The sequence below is a fragment of the Rhineura floridana genome, chromosome 1, assembly GCF_030035675.1.
Source record: "Rhineura floridana isolate rRhiFlo1 chromosome 1, rRhiFlo1.hap2, whole genome shotgun sequence".
NCBI lineage: Eukaryota > Metazoa > Chordata > Lepidosauria > Squamata > Rhineuridae > Rhineura > Rhineura floridana.
The window spans coordinates 67,388,129-67,408,917 of NC_084480.1; the positions used below are offsets into that span (position 1 = coordinate 67,388,129).

General features: G+C 42.1%; 1 protein-coding gene across 1 annotated transcript in view; it reads left to right on the top strand.

Moving 5' to 3' along the window:
* The window catches only part of PPIP5K2 (diphosphoinositol pentakisphosphate kinase 2), a 170,487-nt gene that overhangs the window by 109,030 nt on the left and 40,668 nt on the right, over positions 1-20,789 (top strand). The window contains exons 21-25 of the mRNA XM_061623458.1: positions 457-584; positions 7,587-7,701; positions 8,596-8,703; positions 8,786-8,902; positions 19,331-19,504. Coding sequence (XP_061479442.1) covers positions 457-584; positions 7,587-7,701; positions 8,596-8,703; positions 8,786-8,902; positions 19,331-19,504 — 642 coding nt within the window. The remainder of the gene's footprint in view (positions 1-456; positions 585-7,586; positions 7,702-8,595; positions 8,704-8,785; positions 8,903-19,330; positions 19,505-20,789) is intronic.

A 20,789-nucleotide genomic window follows, 5' to 3' on the forward strand; every position in this document is an offset into this window, starting at 1 on the left:
AAAAAAAGAGAAACCCCCACCACACAAAAAAATTCCAGGTTTTTTCCCAGGCCTTCACATCTTTATGTCTGAGGAACAAGAACATAAGAAGAGCTTGCTGGATTAAGCCAGTGGTCCTTCTAGTCTAGCATCCTGTTCTCAAAGTGGCCAACCAGATTCCCATAGGAAGCCTGCAAGCAGAGCCTAAATGCAAGAGCATTGTCCCCTCCTGCAGTTTCCAGCAACTGGTATTCAGAAGCATACCACCTCCGCCTGTGGAGGAGGAGCATAGCCATCATGGCTAGTGGCCATTGATATCTTTATCCTCCATGAATTTGTCTAATCCTCTTTTAAAGCCATCCAAGTTGGTGGCCATCACTGCTTCTTGTGGGAGTGAATTCCATAGTCCTGAATCACAAGCTAGTTTCCTGCATTCATTGTAGTTTATTTTCAATAAATTGTTTTCTTTCCATCAAGGAATATGGTATTACTGCAGCTGAAAAACTGGAAATTGCTAAAGGTTACTGCAATCCATTACTGAGGAAAATCCGGTCTGATCTTCAGAGAACTCAAGATGATGATACTGTTAACAAGCTCCACCCTTTGTAAGTTCCTTTTTGCTTGGAAAACTTGGTAGTAGTGATTTCTTGTTACTATTAACTTACAGTAAGGTGAGTTTAGCTAAATGTTCAGTAAAAGCATGATAACCAAAACTGATTCCAGTAAGTGCATAGTCAAAATGTATTTATAATTATAAAATGTGAAACTCTCTTCAGTTTAAAAGAAAAGACACTTACAAATTGACTTTAAAATATTCTGAAACAAGAAAATTGTAATTTAAGGCACTCGGGCTTAAACCCATGACATGTAAGCAGTGTAAACACCTTCTACTGCTTTGCACATTGTGCTTGTTTACAACTTGGCCTCCATGCACCCACATTTTCCCTTGGTCTTTTGAGTGCCAAACCTTTTACTCTGCGTGTTGGGGAACACTGAAGCTCAGGACACTATGGAGGCAGTGGCCATCTAGCTGCACACTGATTGTTTGCATTTCCATATATACTTTCCTTTGTGTTAGAGAAATTTATATGTTTTTTAGTGACAGGCTGTGTTGGAGGAGGATGAAGAGAGGAAAACTATACTGAGGTAAGATGAGGATTAGGGCAATCATCCGCTTCATTGTGAGGTAGCACATGTCAGCAAGTGAATGGAAGCAGTAGGTCTAGCATTTATGACTAAGCATGCATATGCTTGGCTTTTGCAGCTGGTTAGCTTTGTTTAAAATGAATTAATTAAATGTTTATAATTTACAAACAGTACAGTAAGTGGGCAAGTTTGCTCTTCAGGTTTGTATAGTTGTTTTGGTAGTTTTACTTTTGATCAAAAATGCACAAGATTGCATAGTGCAGTTTAAAATAGAGATTGGTTGTCTGGATTCAAGAATTAAAATTCAAAAGCATATATTTTACTAAATATTGAAATAGCACTTGAAACCCACTTCTAGAGGAAGAGAATTGGGGCAAGCAGGAGTATAGGTGCACTGAAGTTAAATTGTAACCAAGCACAATATCTAAAACTGTAAGATATTTTTACTACTTACAAAGCATGTAAGTTAAGTCCAGGTACCTTAGTTTACAATTCAGATTTTTTTGGCACATGAATCAATCTGTAATTGCCCAACAGTCTACAGGCCTAATCCAGCCCACTAAGCTTTCCCATTGGCATGTCAATGTCAGGCTTGAGTTGAGGAGGAGAGGCCAACAAATACAGCAAGTGTGGATACTGGTTTGGAAGAGCTGAGATAGTGAAATACAGAGAAGTCCTTGGGACAGTCCAGAGTCAAGGTACCAAAGATCCAATCGGCAGGGCAGGGTTGAAGGCATGGGATCACGAGCAAGGCTGGCGACAATCTGACAAGGAGGTCCGACGTTGTTTCCACAAGAGCCCAAGCCACTAAGTGTCACCTTTTAAGCTCAGCTTTTAAGCTAAACTCACCTTTTAAGCTCAGTGTCTGAGGCCAGATGTTCTTGTGTTGCTGGAGAAACTCATCAGCTTGGGTTACTGCTCCACCTTGTGGTCAGAGGCAGGAAAGACAAGCTGAGGGAAGTAGGTCGCTCCCAGCATTCCTTGGTTCGATTTCTTGCCTTCATAGAAGTGGTCACTGTCTGTATTTGCTCCCGCCTTTCTTCTCACGCCTGACTCTATTTTCCCTGACTCTTACCTCTCTTTTACCCTCTGTTTATTTGCCTTTCTGGGTTCTTTATGGTTCCTTCTAAAAAAAAGAAAAAACATTATGGCATGTGGAAGCTGTTCTCCTCCCGCTTCTCCTAGTGCTAGCTTCCTGCAACCTGTAAGGCAAAGCAGAAACGCCACCACTTAGACCCCCCTCTGGTTGGCGACAAGTCCCTTCGACACAAAAGAGCATGCTTCATGGAGGCAACAGGCCCTGCATCAGCCTGCTGCTCAGAACAACAAGTAAACTCCCTCGCTTTTAAGCCTTTACACCGGGAGAGAGATGTTTGCCTAACCCGCCACCACGGTGACCAGGAGGGCCAAGGAATTTTGCATGGGCTGTTTTCTACATGTTCCTCGGGAGGAAGGCTTCACTGTTTTTAACGACCCTCCCCCTTTAACTTGGCAAATAACCTAGTTTCTGAGTTTACAGTTCTACACAAGACTCCAGCCATTGACCATCCAGTATCTGCACTCATGGCCAAAAATAGTTTGCCTAAAGATAGAGATGCCCATTTTAAGGACCCAAATGAGAGGAGACTGGATTATGCCATTCAGAGAGCTCACGAGGCTGCCACCTTGGCCATGTGGGCCTCATGCTCTGCTTCTGTGTTTACCAGGGTTGCCCTTATCTGGCTAGACAAATTGATTGATAATCCTATTCATAACCTTGACTGCCTACACAAGTCTCTTCCTGAAGATCTCTAGAGCCGCAAGATATGTGGCAGATGCCATCTTACATGCTATGCAATTCACATTTTCTCATTCTCTTGTCGCTGATGGTGGTCACCAGGAGGACCTTATGGCTAAAGCACTGAGACATGGATACTGCCTCTAGAGTCATCCTTTCTACAGCAGCTTACAAGGAGAAGATGCGCTGAAAGATGTGTTAGTGGAATCTCAAGACAAGAGAAGGGTTCTTAATATCTTCTTTTCTCACAGAGATGACAAGTTTTTTCCATGCTGGTACTGCCCTTACCAAGTGAACCAATCATTTCATGCCAGCCTTCACGATTTGAGGATACTAGACCCTTTAGGGGCAACTGGAACAAGTCCCAGTTGTCCTCAAGGTATTCCCAATGTCCTAAGCCCTCCTCCTCCAATAAGGGTAGGCTTAACCAACAGTCTCAATGATGCCGATACCCTACAAGAGGGCGGCAGGCTCCAACAGTTTTTTCATGCATGGGAGACCATAACTTCAGACAGGAGGGTCCTCAATACCATTCTTCAGGGCTACAAGATAGATCTTCTGGCCTGGGCCCACCCTCAATTTTTCCCTTCCCCAGTTTCCAACTCCCCAGAGTAGAGGGGCATCTTTCGGAAGGCCATTCTTCACCTCCTGTCTATGGCAACCATTGAGCCAGTGCCTCCAGGTGAATACTTCTTCAGCATCTACTCGCTATTCTTTGTGGTACTGAAGAAGCAAAAGGACGCCTGGAGGGCCATCCTCTACCTCAATTCCTGAACCAATAGGTGGTATACAAGAAATTTCAGATGGAAACGCTGGCCTCAGTCAAGGAGGCCCTTCATCCTCAGGATCTTCTGTCCTCCTTAGACCTCAAAGAGGCATGCCTACATGTACTATTCACCAAAGCCATCGCAAATTTCTCATGTTCTTTTGCAACGGTCAGCATTTTCAGTTTTGAGCCTTACCCTTCGATCTAGCTCAGCTGCAATGGCATTTACAAAATTTATGGTTGCCTTGTTGGCCCATCTCTGCCTCCAAGGCATCCATATTTATCCTTACCTGGACAATCCGCTGATCCATTTCCTGTCCAAACAGACTCTTCGTGACCTCAACAACACCCTGTCTTGTTTAACAAGCCATGGATTCCTTCTGAACCTGCAAAACCTGGGCTCCTACTGGGAGGAAGGGCGGGATATAAATAAAAAAATAAAAAGTCATTGTCAACCCACTTGCACTCTAGTGCATCTGGGGGCTGTCTTAGATACAGCCAAGGGCATGATCTCTCTGTCCTATGACAGAACTCAAAAGATCAGATCAGTGTCTCTGACCCTGTCAAACTCCAGGTCCACAGACCTCATGTTTATGGAGAGAATGTTGGGCCTGCTAGTTTCAGCATCCCAAATCACACCTTGGGCCAAGTTTCATGCACGCCCATTACAATGGACCTTTCTACCCTTCCAAACAGCAATCACCTCTTGCAGACGTCTGCGGATTCACATCTTTCCAGGCCATGACAAGGCAATGATGTGGTGGACAAAGTTACACAACTTGCAGAAGGATCTTCCCTTCAAACATCCAACTCGGGTCATAATCACCTCAGACGCCAGCCTACTCAGATGGAGTGCCCACTGTCAAGGTCACTTCACCCAGGGTCGCTCATCTCTGGCAGAACAGAAGAGGAACTTCAATTAGTTCAAACTCAGGACTGCACACCTCACTCTGCAGTTCCTCATTCCTCATATCAACCTTTCCCAGTACTTTCCATGTCCCCAGCAATGAGTGCTGGTAGCCACGCAGGTAGCAAGAAACTACAGCACTTTCCGCCTGCTGCTTGTCCTCACAAGTGTCACATGCCTGCTAACCTCAAGGTGCTCTCTGTGGACGGTAACAACACTGAGCTAACCAGCTGACTGGTTGGGATAAAGGCTGGAGGGGGCTGAGGAAAGTGATGGGTTCACCGCCAGCTGGGTGAAGAGAGTGGGGCTTTAGGGGAAAAGACACACCACAGAGAAGCAGGAAGAAGGGTCATCTCCTTTTTCTGCTTTCGTCCCTGGTGTGGAAATAGCGGCCTTGAGTCCAGCTGACTGCCACAGCAAAGATCTGCTGTTTAAATCAAGATGAACTGGTATATTGTTTTGACTGGATTTCTGCAGTTGAATTTTCTTCAAATGGAAATTTCCTATTGCATGGAATATCAGCTCCTCCACAGAGCTTTCAGCTACCATGTGTATCAACAGAGAAGACTTGTAACTTTTATTTGCCTGCTCGAATTGCACAGAATGGTCGTGGTTTAGATGAAGAACATGGGACAGTTAAAACCAGTGCCACAGCATTCCTGTATTGCCAGTGGAATGATACACGTATTAACTGTTTTATATATACTGCAGAAATGGAAGCCAAGGCATTTGCTTATTCAGAAACTGGTGCCTTTACATCTCAGCAAATAGATTCAATATGGAATCTCCAGTTTTGGTGTAAAGAAAACACAGGGGAGCTATTTTGTATTGTGAAATTGTCTACTAAGTCACCATACCTGAATGAAGACTTTTGAGCTAATTTGTTATATGTATTGGCTTAAGATGAAGAAGAGACTGAAGATCTTCCAACTTTGTTTGTGCTAAATCAGGCCTTGGGGATCTAGGGAAAGAAAGGCATTCATGATAATTACAGTGTATAGCAAATCTTTGTCTCCTCTAATATATACTCTGCCCATTTCTGTCCAGCGGCAGAGGTGAAGCATGTTCCTTGATCTGAGTGCAAGGTTTGGGAAATTGCTGAGTTTCTGTCCAGCAACACAGAGCTACCTTTCAGGTAGGGAACCAACAGTTCTTTTGCAATCAGCCTTTCCTCTTTCAAGAGTGGTTCTTAAACAGGCCAACTCCCTCTGTTTTTCCAACACCTGTTGATGTCTTCTCTCTGCTGGGGTTGGCGTAGCTTCCTGGTTGCTCTCTGAATCTGACAGGAGGGCTCCAGCAGGGTCCTGCTTCTTGTCTGATGGGGAAGGGTCTTGAGCTGCCTCTCTGTTCATTCCTTTCCCTGGGTCTGAGGTCTCCCATTCCCCTTTACCCTCTGTTGAGTCCTCCGAGGGAGGCATGACAGTGAGCCCTAAACCCAATTTGGCATTGCTAGGATGAAAAAAAGTAGTAGGGACAGAATGATCTTCATCTTCATCACAGTGCTGGGCTGTCTAAAGATATATTAGTTTTTCTACCCTGCCCAGTGCCTCAATGGGATGATCATTTCCTGCTCAACAGATCAATCGTATGATGAGTACAGGGAGGGGATGATGAGTGGAGGGAGGGTGAGGTATATGAGTATTATATGTGTGTGTGGTCTATATATATGGCATGGGGGGGAATGACCACACTGATGTTTGCTCGGTCATGCCCACTTGCTGGCATGTTACCCTCAGACAATTGGTCAACAGCTAATGTGGACCTTAGGCAATAAAGGTTAGCCACTCCTGCTTTAGACAAAATCAGTCTGACAGAGAGGTGGGGAACCTTTTTCAGCCCAAGGGTCACATTCCTTCATGGGCAATTTCCCAGAGGCTGCATGCCAGTGGTTGGCAGGGCCAAAGGCAATAATGGACAGACCAGTGAATGAAATGCTTACCTTTATACAGTAGGCTACATTCCAGACATGCAAATCGGAGGTTTCCATCCATCCAACCATCCAAGCAAGAGACATTATCACAGGCGAAGAACACATTCCAGCCAGGCAAAAGTACTTTAGGAGGACACAGAGTAGGCTTGCTGAGGCAGGGGAAAGAGACATGGTCTTGAGGAGGAGTGTGGCCTAGGGAGAATCCCAAAGTTCCCAATCCCTGATTTCATATGCCACAAAAACAATTAAAAGTAATTAAAAATGCACAACATGTTTGTATATAGAAATGTGCAGATGTTTGCTGCTTTGGTTAACGGGGCTTAACATTACAGTGATAAATTTCCTTCATCAGGCTGGATGTTAAGCAAAAAGTGGAGTGGCGGGGAGGGGCAAGCATTATATCAAAGCCATAAAGTCTGCAGTTGTGACAGTGTAAGATGGAGTCTTGGAGGAGAATTGCAAACTTAATGGGATTAGCATCTATTAGGTGCTAGCAGATTTTAGGCTGCATGAAAATCATTGGGACAAGGAGACAATCTTGGGAATTCCCTCCCCCCTACCGCCATTTTTAAATGTAGTGTCTGTGGCTCTAAGGTTTCTTTTGGAGCAGAGAACAGAAGTAAAAAAAAACAAGAAAATAAAATAAATGAGATAGTATTTTATATTAGCAACACTAAAGATTAATTTTAGGTGATGTAATAATTAAAAAATCAGTAGTATTGAAATAAAGTAGAATTACCATTTGGTTGGAGGGTATGCAGCCTCCAAAACTGTGTAGTTAAGGAGAAGATATGTTATGCCTGGGGGGGGGGAATGATGTTAAGCACCCCAAAAAAAACAAAAATGAAAATGTTTAAATGGGAAAAGTGTGAAATTTGGATGGAATGTGATGGCTACACAAATACTCTGTCCGGTATAAGAGTTTGGAAAACTATTTTGGATTTTATTGACATTTCAAAATTTCAGTCTTAATTATGGTAGAATACACCATAAGATTTCTGGTTTACTCCACAGGCACAACTGTGCCTGTGTAGTTCGTGTGTCTTCATTTCTTTATTCTCCTAGCTTATTTTGCTTTTAGGTATTCGAGTGGGGTTATGTCTCCTGAACGTCATGTCCGAACTAGGCTATACTTCACCAGTGAGAGTCATGTCCATTCCTTACTGTCAACTCTTCGCTTTGGTTCTTTATGTGATGTAAGTGGTTGTTTTAGTTGAGCCATATGTGTCATCATTTCTGGAAATGTACAACATTCTTTAGTCAATATTTTTAGGTCGATATATTGTGTGGCAACTCAAGATGCCTCTCTCTTTGGAATAAACTTTGTATTACAGAAGATCTAATTGGAGAACACTGGGTGGTTTTGAAGAGTCATAATCTAGAAACATTTTGAATAATGGAAACTTTAAAAGAGTTCACTTTGTATAATTGGTTTTTTGTCCTATGGGCAAAAACAATTCTATTACCTTTCATTGACCTTGCTTTGTTCTGAAACATACGGAACTTGCTACTGTGAGCTATTTTTCTGTTCCATGTATTGCAATATCTGTCACTTTACCTTTTAAATATTGTAATCTCAGACACAGTCTAGTGCATTTCTCTGATGCTCTGTAAAAATTAGTCATTCTAACGAGGAACATGTACTGTTTGTGGTACGGTTTTCTGCCAAATTATTATAGGAATTATAGAAGTTCCATTGTGGGCTTGTCTGTAATCGTCTTTCCCCACAGTAATCACTTGTGCGCTCTCTCTCTTCCCCCACCCCTGGTTTAGATTATATGCTGTTTAGGCAGTATTTTGCCTATCAAATTCTGAAAAGCGCTTTGTATTGCTGTACAAATAATAATAATTTAATTCATGATTGGTTTAAGTAAAATACATAGAAGTTATATAACCTTAGGCTTTATAACATATTTTACTATACTGCAGCACAATCCTATGTATGTTCACTTAGAAGTCAGTCAATTGTGTTTAGGATTGTGTTTAGGATTGAAGCTTTAGAGTTATATGTGCTTCTAAGAATGTAGAGATTAAAGGGGATTGTCACCTTTATTTTTACAATGCTAAATGTGATGTTCTTTTGACCTAAGGCATCAAAAGATGAACAGTGGAAACGAGCTATGGATTATCTAAATGTTGTCAGCGAACTCAATTACATGACCCAGATTGTTATCATGCTGTATGAGGATCCAAACAAGGTAAGGAAATGATATGTAAATAGGCAAACCAGTATTCCAAATTCAGAAATATGTTTTGAATTTCCTTGTCCATTTTCTTTAGGAGCTTTCATCAGAGGAGCGTTTCCATGTGGAGTTACACTTCAGTCCAGGAGCTAAAGGCTGTGAAGAAGATAAAAATTTACCATCAGGTTTTGGATATAGACCTGCCTCACGGGAGGTAAATGTTCTTTAAAGTTTTTTCTTACATGAAATTTGGGCAAGACTTCATAGCAGTTGACTGTAGATGTCATCTATCTAGATTTCAGCAAAGCGTTTGACAAAGTCCCCCACGACCTTTTGATTAGCAAACTGGTCAAATGCGGACAAGATGGAAATACTGTCAGGTGGATTCACAACTGGTTGGAAAACCTTACTCAAAGAGTGGTCGTCGGTGGCTCTGCTTCGGACTGGAAGGAGGTTTCGAGTGGAGTGCCACAGGGTTCTGGGGCCGATACTCTTCAACAGTTTTATCAGTGACTTAGATGATGGGGTGGAGGGAAGCCTTATGAAGTTTGCGGATGATACGAAACTGGGAGGGATAGCTAACACAATGGAAGACAGGAATAAAATCCAAAGGGACCTGGATAGGCTAGAAAATTGGGCTGAAATTAATAAAATGAAATTCAATAAAGACAAATGCAAGATTCTGCATTTAGGCCACAAAAACAAAATGCATGGGTACAGGATGGGAAATACCCGGGTTAGCAGTAGTGCGTGTGAGAAGGACCTTGGAATTGTAGTGGATCGCAAGTTGAACATGACTCAGCAGTGTGATGCTGCGGCAAAAAGGGCAAACGCGGTTTTGGGCTGCATAAACAGAGCTATACTTTCCAGGTCGAGGGAAGTAATAGTCCCACTATATTCTGCATTAGTCAGGCCTCATCTGGAATACTGCGTTCAGTTCTGGGCGCCTCATTTTAAGAAAGATATAGACAAGTTAGAGCGGGTTCAGAAGAGGGCGACGAGGATGATAGCCAGTATGGAGAACAAGTCTTATGAGGAAAGGTTGAAGGAACTTGGCATGTTCAGTCTGGTGAAAAGAAGGCTGAGGGGTGACATGATTGCACTCTTTAAGTACCTGAAGGGCTGTCACATAGAGGAGGGTACAGATTTGTTCTCTGCTGCCCCAGAGGATAGGACTAGGTCTAATGGTTTTAAGTTGCAGGAGCGTAGATTCAGATTGGACATTAGAAGGAACTTCTTGACAGTAAGGGCAGTTCGGCAATGGAACCGACTGCCTAGGGAGGTGGTGGGATCCCCTTCGCTGGATGTCTTCAAGCAGAGGCTGGACAGCTATCTGCGGGAGATGCTCTAGCTGTGGATTTCCTGCTGTGAGCAGGGGGTTGGACTCGATGGCCTACAAGACCCCTTCCAACTCTATGATTCTATGACTGCTTGTTGAAAATAACTAAGATTTGGCAGGCTGCCAAAGTATATACTGTACTTATTTTCTTTAAACCAATCAATACCATTTGATGAGTTCTTGTTAAATTGTACAAATATCCAGTACCATAATGGTGTAAAACCACTATATTACAAGTGTGTTAGGAATTAATTTTAACTGTTAAATCTCACATTGGATGTATTACAATAGCACAGGGAGGCAGGAAGTTGATTTAATTGAGAAGGCAGAGAGTTGATTTAATGGTGACTAATCAAAATTTGGTCCATATGCTAAACAGAGGTTTTATGAATTTGGGGAAAAGGCTCGAGACTCTTGGCAAACAGATGCAAGATAAAACATGAAAAGGCGAGATTACAGTGAACCAATTCTTCACCAGACATTTGCTATGAGTTTCTGAAGTTTTATGATTCCTTCTATGGTTTAACAGACCCTCAGGACAATATAGCAAGGTACTAAGATTATTTTGGCCTTCCAACTGTTTCAGAGACAAATAGGGCATTGTTGGACAGTTGTATCACTTTGGAGGAAATAGACTTAGCTTTTAAACCAGTGATTCCCAAACGGTGTGCCGGGGCACACTGGTGCGCTGCAAGACGTGGCTAGGTGTGCTGTGAATATTATGAAAGTATATTATTATTAAGTTATTTTTATTCATAGTTTAATATATATTAATATATTTTTTAATTTTGTACACAAAGTGCACCAGAAAATTTTTATATGTTTTACAGTGCGCCGTGAACCAAAAAAGATTGAGAACCACTGTTTTAAACACTGGCAAAGCCCAGGACTATACAGTTTTACCACCACTTTCTATAAGCATTTTTAAAGAGTTGCTATTGCCCTAGTTGACATGACTGTTCAATGATGATCTTGAGGGAGCAAACCAAACCAAAACCCTTTAAGGATCCCTCGAAAGTAGAATCATATCATCCAGTTGCCTTGACGAACCAAGATTTTAAAATCTGCACTTCAGTGCTAGTCAAGAGGTTTTTGAATAAACTGGATCCAGTTAGGAAATTATTAAATATAACTGAATTCAGTAAAAGTACAGGCTCTTCTCTAACTATGGCACTGGATATATTCAGAGCCTTTGATTGCATTGAGTGGAAATATTTAACTAAGGTATTTTCTAAAATGGAATTTGGCCCAAAATTTCTTAATGTAGTTAAACAAATCTATTACATTTCTAAAGCAACAATCAGGGTAAATAATCTAGATTCTCAACCAATTAACATTCTGCAAGGGACAAAACGGGTGCCCCCTTTCCCATTTTTTGGTTAATTTTAGTTTTAGAGTCTTTGGCAATCTGCCTCAGGCATACCCCCAATATAAAAGGAGTGAACATAGACAGCAAATGATATGTGTTGGGAATGTATGCAGATGATATTATTATAAGTATCTCAAGTACTCTGAACATGGCGAAGGCTTGTAGAGAGAACTAGGCACTTCTGGTCAGGTGGCTCACCTGTGGGTAAATTTTCAAAAATGGGAAGCTATGTGTTACAACATTCCTCCCAATATCCAGAAGACCTTTGCAGATCTTTTGAATATCCCACTGTGCCCTAACAGTCTGATATATTTTGGAATATGTGTAACTAGGAATCTTAACAGACTTTATGTAGACAACTAACAGGGTTGGCAGAATATAAGAACAGACATAGGTAGGTGGAGGATTTTTTTTCAACTATAGACAAACTGGCTGCAGTCAAAACTATGATTCTGCCAAAATTTACATTCATATTTCAAACTTTACCAATCTGGATTTCCTCTATGCAACTTTGCAAATGACAGATTCAACTTTGTAAATGGCAGACTCGGGGTATAGGCTGAAAGCACATGAAGTCACCACCTTGCTGAAGCGAAACAAGTTTGGGTCTGGTCAGTGCCTGGATGAAAGACCACCTGGGAACTACATGTATGCCACCTTAGGTTTCTTGATGAAAGAAACGCAGGATATAAATGGAAGAAAATAATAACAATTAAACACCTTCATCTTTTGCCATCGGAGACTCTATTTCCAGAAGAACTGATTGTATGTGGTGTCATGTGATGAACGATGGGGGCTTCACAATATTGCTCTGTATTATGAGGAAAATCACATAGCTCATATTATCCCATTCCTCCTAGAAAATTGTGACAAACAATGGATCTGATTAGAATGTCAGGACCTAGATGGCATTCTCCTTAATGTACTTTGTTTCCTTAAAAACAAATTTAGAGTAATTGAGTGTCTTCAGAATAGATTTACTAAAACTATGTTGGTTAAACAGACAATTATACTCATTCCAGTACTATCACCATTGATTCCCTTAGCAATCCACCCTTCTTATTAAAATAGACATCACTCATAACACTGAGGTGGGGGGCATGCCAAGGGACTCTTCCATTTGTTTGCCTTCTGTGTAAATAAGGTTCCATAGAAAAGACAGATTTAATAGAGAAATTGGAAGGTTTCTGTTTCCCATGAATGTTATGGAATCAACTGAAATTATTTCTGCACAATCCTGTGATTCAAGATAGTGCAACCAACCCACTCTCCAGATTTGGGGAAAAAATGGTGCTTTCCAGTTTGGATATGTCTGGTGAGCTGTCTCTAGTATTTATAAAGACCCTTTTATAGGTATAGAATGGTACTGTCCCGTCCAGAGCCGGAACTGCGAGGCTGAGACGTAGGTGCAATTAAATCTCGTTTTATTAAAGTAATGGATACATCAAATTTGTTGAAATTAATTAAAAATCAGCCATGTTCACAGAGTACCTATACTCCTATTACTGACCTTGCCCCATACTCTGACTTTCATCTTCTGCAGTCTAAAAGTTCTTTAAAAAAATGACTGGCTGATTTGAATTAATTTAAGAAATTTAACATTGAAATCAATTATAAGCACAGGCATGCTTAGTAAGGACCAGCTGTCAGTGTTGTAAAAGCCAAACTCACAGCTGCTTGGCTTGGCTTGGATAATCAGGTGGCCACACACGCACCAGACATTTTTTCCACTTTTAACAGTCATGGCTTCCTCCAAAGAATCCTGGGAAGTGCAGTTTATGAATGTTGCTGAGAGGAGACTCCTGTTCCCCTGACAGAGCTCCAGTGGCCAGAGTTGTTTAACAGTCAGCCACTCTGAAGCTCTGTGAGAGGAACAGGGCATCTTCTAGCAACTCTCAGCACCCTTCACAAACTACACTTCCCAGGATTCTTTGGGAGAAGCCATGACTGTCTAAAGGGAAATAAAGGTCTGACATGGATGTGGCCAGGGATAACTGTATTGCCGCGGCCGTGGGCACTAAGGTTTGAGAGATACCAAGGAGTCAATAAGACAGATTCTCTAGGTCTACTTACAAGGAGATTTTATTGAGTAACTTACAGCACACAGGCGTACCCAATAAAAGGAACAGGCTGCAAGGCTCTGCACAAGCACTTGACCAGTCTGAACCCCGAACTGGGGAACAAGAGTGACTTATATAGTAAAATCTTTGGCAAGGCACAATGGTGACAGATACATAATAGTTGCTATTTTACATCAAATCCTTGCTTGTTGACATAATGCATGATTAATTGCTCTGTATCAGGCTAGGCATCAAAGCAATTCTATGGATAATAGGTTACTACTACTATCCTCGAAGCATCACAGCATTTGATCTGAAGCATCATAGTACTTGATTGATTATACATTCAAAGTGAGAAGACATGGTGCTAATTAAGACTACTGGCAGGCAGATCATCTTGACCTCTGAAAGCTACTCTCTTGGCAGCCTTAGCTCATTGTCCTTTCTAGATAAGACTTGGAGCTGCTCTTCCTGGCACCATATCAAAGAGTCAGGCCCTCCCCAGCAAGACCATCTCGCTTGCTTCTCAGATAAGGACCAGGTGGACTACGAGCAGAGTTACACATTGACCGTTCGTTGACCTATGTCTTCAAGCTGCCAGAAAGATGCTAAAGTGCTGAATTTATTGCAGGTGCTCATTACAGCTTCCATTTACAAATCTCCATTTCTAAAAGCAGCTATACATGTGCATTACAATGGTTATATGGTTGCCCATGGCCTACAACAGCTTTGGTTTAAATTCAGGTGGGAGACTACATGTGCCTGCTGTAAAATAAAAAGGTGGTAAAACCCTGAAAAACAATGATATTGTTCACAATATTTTCTTTTTGGAAAGAGGCTTTCCCTCTGTCCAGTGCCCACACACCCAGTCTCCTCCCCCTCTCTGCTCCCCTCCCCCCTCCTCCCTACTTCTGCCCCTCTCCTAGGTCAGTTTCACCTATCCTAAGCACAATTGCACAGGAGTAAATCCCATTGAACTCAAAAGAATGCAAATGATCAATCTGTCCTCCCCACCTCCATCCTATCCCCTCCCCCTTGCCCCTTCCCTCCCCCTTGCTTTGCCCTTCCTGCCCCCTCCCCCTTCTGCTTCCTATCCCCTCCCCCTTCCTTCCCTGTCCCCCTCCCCTTTCCTCCTTCCCTCTCCTCTCATTCCCCCCCTAGTCAGTTTTACCTATCCTAAGCATGATTGCACAGGAGTAAATCCCAATGAACTCAATAAGCATGCAAATGATCAAACCTACCCATCCCTCCTCCTTCCTCCTGCCCCCTCCCCTTCCAATCCTCTTTCCCCTTCTTCCCCCGCCTGAGCATATGGTGAGTGGTGGTAACACCTGCAGTCATCCCAAATAACAGAAACAAGATATGTACTGTGCTAATCTTGTTTTAGCAGGGAAGAATCATCAATATTAAGACAGATGGTATAGTTCAGATAGTCACTTTAAATATGTTTGATTTGATTTGCAGTTTTAGTGAAGCTTTTTTTTTTGCTTCTGTTTCTGTGAATATGTGAAGTACAGCAACGCTGTTCATAATTTGCACTAAAAAATGCTCCAAAAACAATTATGGCATAATGGCACTGACTATGCTGCAGAATAGTCTCCAATGGACATGAGGACTGTCTCAGGTTGCACAAGATAAAACCATGGGAGGTGAAAGATATTCTAGAAAATTTCTAGGTGTGCTCTATGTTTTTAATTGATAGTTCCCACCCTTTAAGTGGAATGGTTTAAGCATAGCAGACTAATCACATGCATCTGCTGCTGGAGAAGGAGATCTACAGCAGCAGGAGGAGGAGGAGGAAGAAACCACACCCAGGAAGCTAGCAAGCCGCCTCTTCTCCCCCCCCCGGACAGTATAGCGAGCCAGCAACAGGGCGACTCTGAGGGGGAGGCAAGAGGACTGCGGGCAGCCGCCGCCGCTATCATCACTGCCGCCGCTATCATCACTGCCGCCATCCAGAGGCCCCATGGCTTTTCAATGGAGGAGCAGCCTGGCCCGCAGCAGCAGCATTCGCTGTTACCGCCGCACCACCACCGCTACTATTACAGCCAACACCACCAGCAGTACTTGGCCGAGGGCAGCGGGCCCTGTAAGACCCAGCCGCAGCAGAAGGTGCCTCTGCAAGCGTTCAAGCCTCCAGCCTCCACAGCACGAAGCGCCCTGCAAGAAAGCAGCCCTGCAGTGTCGGTTAGCTGGAGGGAAGATGATGGTCCCAAGGTCATCTAGGGAGCTGAACGGGGACTTGAACCTGGGGTTCCCCAGTACTTTCGATTTAACTAATAACTTTTTCAGATTGGAACCCTGGGCTCTCCCTGCTTTTAATTAACAATATTATGATAATGTTATTTGTTATTTAATTTAATTTTTGTAGGTTATATTGTTTTAATTGTATTTTTATTGTATTTTATATCTGTGTTTATTTTTCTTTGTAAGCTGCCTTGAGGTCCTTTGGCCGAAAGGCAGGGTATAAATAAAATTTAATAATAATCTTGGACAGGCCAAGTTTGTTTTTTCCAACAGTTAGATTCATTGCAACATATTGTAATCAGTCTGATTTTATATCAAACTGCAGTTTCAGATTCAACTGTTAATGCACACAAAATAGAAATAGAAGATAACCTCCAGTTTGAAAAACAAAAGACTGTCTTCACCATCATATGACATTGACCAATAAAAAGGCTTTGAAATGAATAAAAAATAAATTTGACACAGATTTCTAGGATGAATAATGAGAAAAATATAATTTTCTGAGTTAGATGCTGCCTAGAAACAGTAGTAACACAGGAAAGAAGCAAAGCAAGAAGAACACAAACAAAATACAAAAAAAATGTAATTCTCCATCTTTGGAGATGGCACGTGTTGCCACCACTCCCCATATGCTCAGAGGCACATGTTACCAAATTCTTCCAAGCTACACAGGAAGTAGATTGGACTGTGAAAGACCAACCTAAATTGTGTTTGCATTTTTACAAATTTGTACAATATGTCAGAGAGGAGGTCAGGTCTCCTGCTCCTTTGGTGCATTCACTATAGCTGCCCAACGTTTGGCAGAAATATCTGTTGACTATGTGCGTTCTTAAACTGCAAGAGTTTTTTTGCCTATTAGTGAATAGATCCTTTTCAGCCAAGCATAAAGAGGATTCATTGAAGATAATACACAAGTAGTACCTTATGCCTAAGAAGCTATCTTACGTGGGTCAGGGATTTCCCCACTGTGCTGGAGAGGCTGCCAACTGACAGGGCCTACCTCCATATGTGGTGGGGATGTCCTAAAGGACAGGTGTTTTGGTCCAAGAATGAAGTAGTTGCTATAACAAACAAATAGTTGCTGTAACTAGACCAATCATTCCAATGACTCTACAGCGTGAATTATTTAATGTGTTTATAGACTGTGGTAAGGACTTAAGGAATAAAGAATTAATTAGTCTCTTATTGACAGCTGCCAGACTCACCATAGCTTGGTTTTGGAAAGACCTAGATGTAGCCAATGTAGATCACTGGCACAATGTGGTATGAGAAGTAACCCTGCTCAAAACATTGACATACGCACTTTGGATCTCAAGAGACCAAAGTAAAAAAGATTTATTGGGGTATGCTATGTGTTTATAGATTACAAGAGTAAGATGGAACATGGTCATACCTCACTTCTGGCTTACAAATTACTCCCTTAAAAGCTGCCCCTCAAGCTATAATATTATGTAGAGATTCTATTATGTAACCTGGCTGTTCTCCTGTTGTTTTTCTTTTGATAATGTAATTATGTGTATTGGGTGTATAAACATGATCTCTGTGGTCTAGGTATTCTTTTTTGTGGTCTTTCCTTGGTAGTTTTGTTTTTGAAAATAAATAAATATATATATATTCAAAAAGAATAACATAGGGATATTTCACCAACAGTTTTGGACCAGAGGTCACTTGGAATTTTGATAAAATACTGTGGGCACCAGTCACGAAATGGCTACCATGAAGCATGGCATAACACCAGTGGTGGGCTGTTGCCCATTGGGACTAGTAGGCAGGCTTTTGGGGTGGGCTAGATTTTATTATCTTTGTGTCCAGATTTTTAATGTTTATTGTATCTGTATCTTTATTTGTACGTCGCCCAGAGTGGCTGGATAGCCAGCCAGATGGGCGACTAAGAAATTCAATAAATAAATAAATAAATAAATAGTAGGGTGGAAGGCGAGGAAGCTAGCGTAGGTGGTGCCAGAGCCAGTCCACATTCTCCTTCCTGCTGAGTACTAGTAGGGGCAACACTAAAACTGAGGAGGAGGAAGCTGACAGCCAGTGCCACTCCCTGGACTTATTATAAGAAAGGAGGTAAACAAGTGGAGGCTGGTTGATAGCAGACCGAGGTTGGCAGGAACAATATAGTATTTGCCATTAATGGACCAGTCTTCACTGCACAACACAACTTATGCTGTGGAGGAGGTATGGCATAACACAAAGTTAGAGAGACTAAAGTAATTACTGCTCCCCCTCCCCACCTTGGACAACCTCATGCTTGCCTGGGAAGTCATCTGTATCCTGCTGGACCTGCTGGTGGAGATCACACAATGTCACACATACATCCCAGTCCTGTTATTGTCTAATAACAGGGAGCATTCCCTAGTACTAGGAAGGATATACAAGGTGACCACACCACATTTGCGCTCTCTCACACACAGCACACACTGACTCCATGTGTTGAGATCACAGACACACATCTCCATCTCTCTCTCCCTCTCTCTCTCACTCACACACACACACACACACACACACACACACACACACTTCACATGTACAGCCAAACATACATCTCTCCCTCTCTGCCCAAGTCCCTGTCTCTCACAGATCATACATACAGACCACTCACAGACATGTCTGTACCTCATCTGTTTCACTCATGCACGCACACACCACATACATCTTCCTCCTCTCTGCTCAAGTGCATCTTTCCCTCTCATAGACCACACCTACAAGCATACCACATATGCACATGCAGCTCCATCTCTCTCTCACACACACACCACATATACATACCTCTTTCTTTCCCAAGTGCATTTCTCTCAATCACATACGCACACAACATACTTGAGTGTGCACACACCTGCACATACACATGCAGACATACACATTCAGAGAAGCTACTCTAAGGGTGAAGGAACACTTGCCATTTCCAAACACACATGCACACACACACAAGGGCCACCATAGCTCTATGATACTATAGGTGAGACATGTTAGAGTGCAGTCCAAATCCCCAATTCATTGTACTGGGATGGTGGTGGATGGTGCAGAGATCTTCCTCTACCCACCCCAGAATAGCTGGGCTGATCTCTGCCTGCCCACAGAGATCCCTGTTCCACTTACCCAAGGGCTTTCCACCGGTAATGGCATGCTGAAAGCACCAAAGTAGGATGTTGCTTGGAGGGATTGAGTCAGCCTGGGATCCACTAAATCCCAAGTCAGTTCCATGGCCATCACTTGATGACACTGGGCTCAATCTGGGCCTGACCACTGTGCCAATTTTTTTGCTTGGCCTCCTGCCTTCTACCCCAGCTGGTATGGGTAACAGGGCTGTGGATGCAGTGGTGGTTACATTGTTTTGTCACACCTAGCTGATGTTTGGATAACTGCCAGGTATTAAGGGGGGGAAATTCTTGAAAGTAAAATTCAAACTGGACAAATCATTTTCTTAAAAATGAAAAGTTGGATTTAGAGGTAATCGGGCCTGATCAAATGAGCTTTGATGTACATACTCATAGGTCCACTGAAAGCTGTTCTATACAAACACATTTTGTGTGAAGGTTGTTGCCATAATATTCATAAGAATTATGCTTTCTATCTGCCTGATGAAGTTTTGTGTCACGTTAAACATCCCTTTTCTTGTAGAATGATGGCTCAAAGAAAACCTCCCATAGAAATGAAAGTGATGAGGAATCGCATGCTTATAAAAGGGATGAAACTGATCGATCTATAATGATGTTCAAGCCATTGGTGTCAGATCCAATTCATATACACAGAAAGTCACCCCTTCCGAGACCCAGGAAAATTGGTTCAGTGGAAGTAAGTTTACAATTCTAGCATTTATCTATTACAGCAATAGGCTCCTTTTTGGAAAGATTTTCAGTTCTTTTTTCTTTTTCTTTTTTAATGCATGGCAAATACATAGTCATAGTTCTCTTAGGACTTTAGCAGTGCTTCAAACACTTCTGTAAATTAACAACTAAAAAAAATCACTATTCAGAGGAGTTTGGATCACTTAATAAGGTCTAAGTTAGTCCTTCAGGCTGACTAACCTACATTGCTTGCATACACAATTTCACAAGATGTATTTTATAAGAAATAGCTTAAGCCATTTGTTTACCTTTGTAGAAATGTTATTGTTTATCTAGAGTTAATTTTGCCTAACATAATGACTGTAGTGTTCTACACTCAAAAATAGGAAAGCATCTTATCAATTTGAAAAATGTGTGGTCTGTCCCAAAATCTTAAATATTCAGATTCATAGTAGAGGAAGAAGTCTGCCATAATTACAGGGTTACCTCAGAATAGTGAAGTAGATGAGGAGAGACCCTAGTTTCTCTTTTATCAATGATTTTTCAGTAATAGGATAAAATTATGAAGAATAATATGGCCCACTTCACTCATCACAGTTAAACTATGGTTGGTGTACTATCAGCGCATAGATTGCTCCTCTTTTGTTCTGCTTCTGTAACCAGTGGAAGCAACAAACCACAGTCACTAACTTAGTGTTGCATCTGAACTGGGGAATGGGAACATGGTTTGTTTTGCTCCGAGCTGACTATGTTGTTAAACCAAGAACAATCCACAATTCCAAATTTGAATATAACACTAAGCCAAGGATTGCGGTTTGTTGCTCTTGCTAACTGGAGGGAAAGAGTGTTCTGCACATCCATGATAAACTATCAACTTTTATTTATTGTGATATGTGAATGCTGCATACGTTACATTTTCCACAGGAGGCCTGCCATCAAGCGGGTAACATAACTCCACCTATTGTCCGAAGGCAAGATGTTCTGAAGTCAAGACTAGGGGCATCAGGCCCCTCCCACTCCCTAGTTTATTCTTGCCTTCGTCCGTGCAAGTTTGAATATATTCATAGCGTAGCTTATAGATAAGTTTTCTGTATCTGTGTGACAGGGTGGGGAGGTTTGTGTGTGTATTCCTATTCGTTTCCTTCCCTCTCTTTTACTTTAGGGTCTGTGGGACTGAGTGTTCTTTGTCTTGTACTTTCCTGGGGAATTTCTTTGGGGGTTGTTCTTGAGTTTTCTCAGTCCCTAGCTGATCGGCAATTCAGGGAGACCGCGGCTGCGGTTCTCCCTTCCTC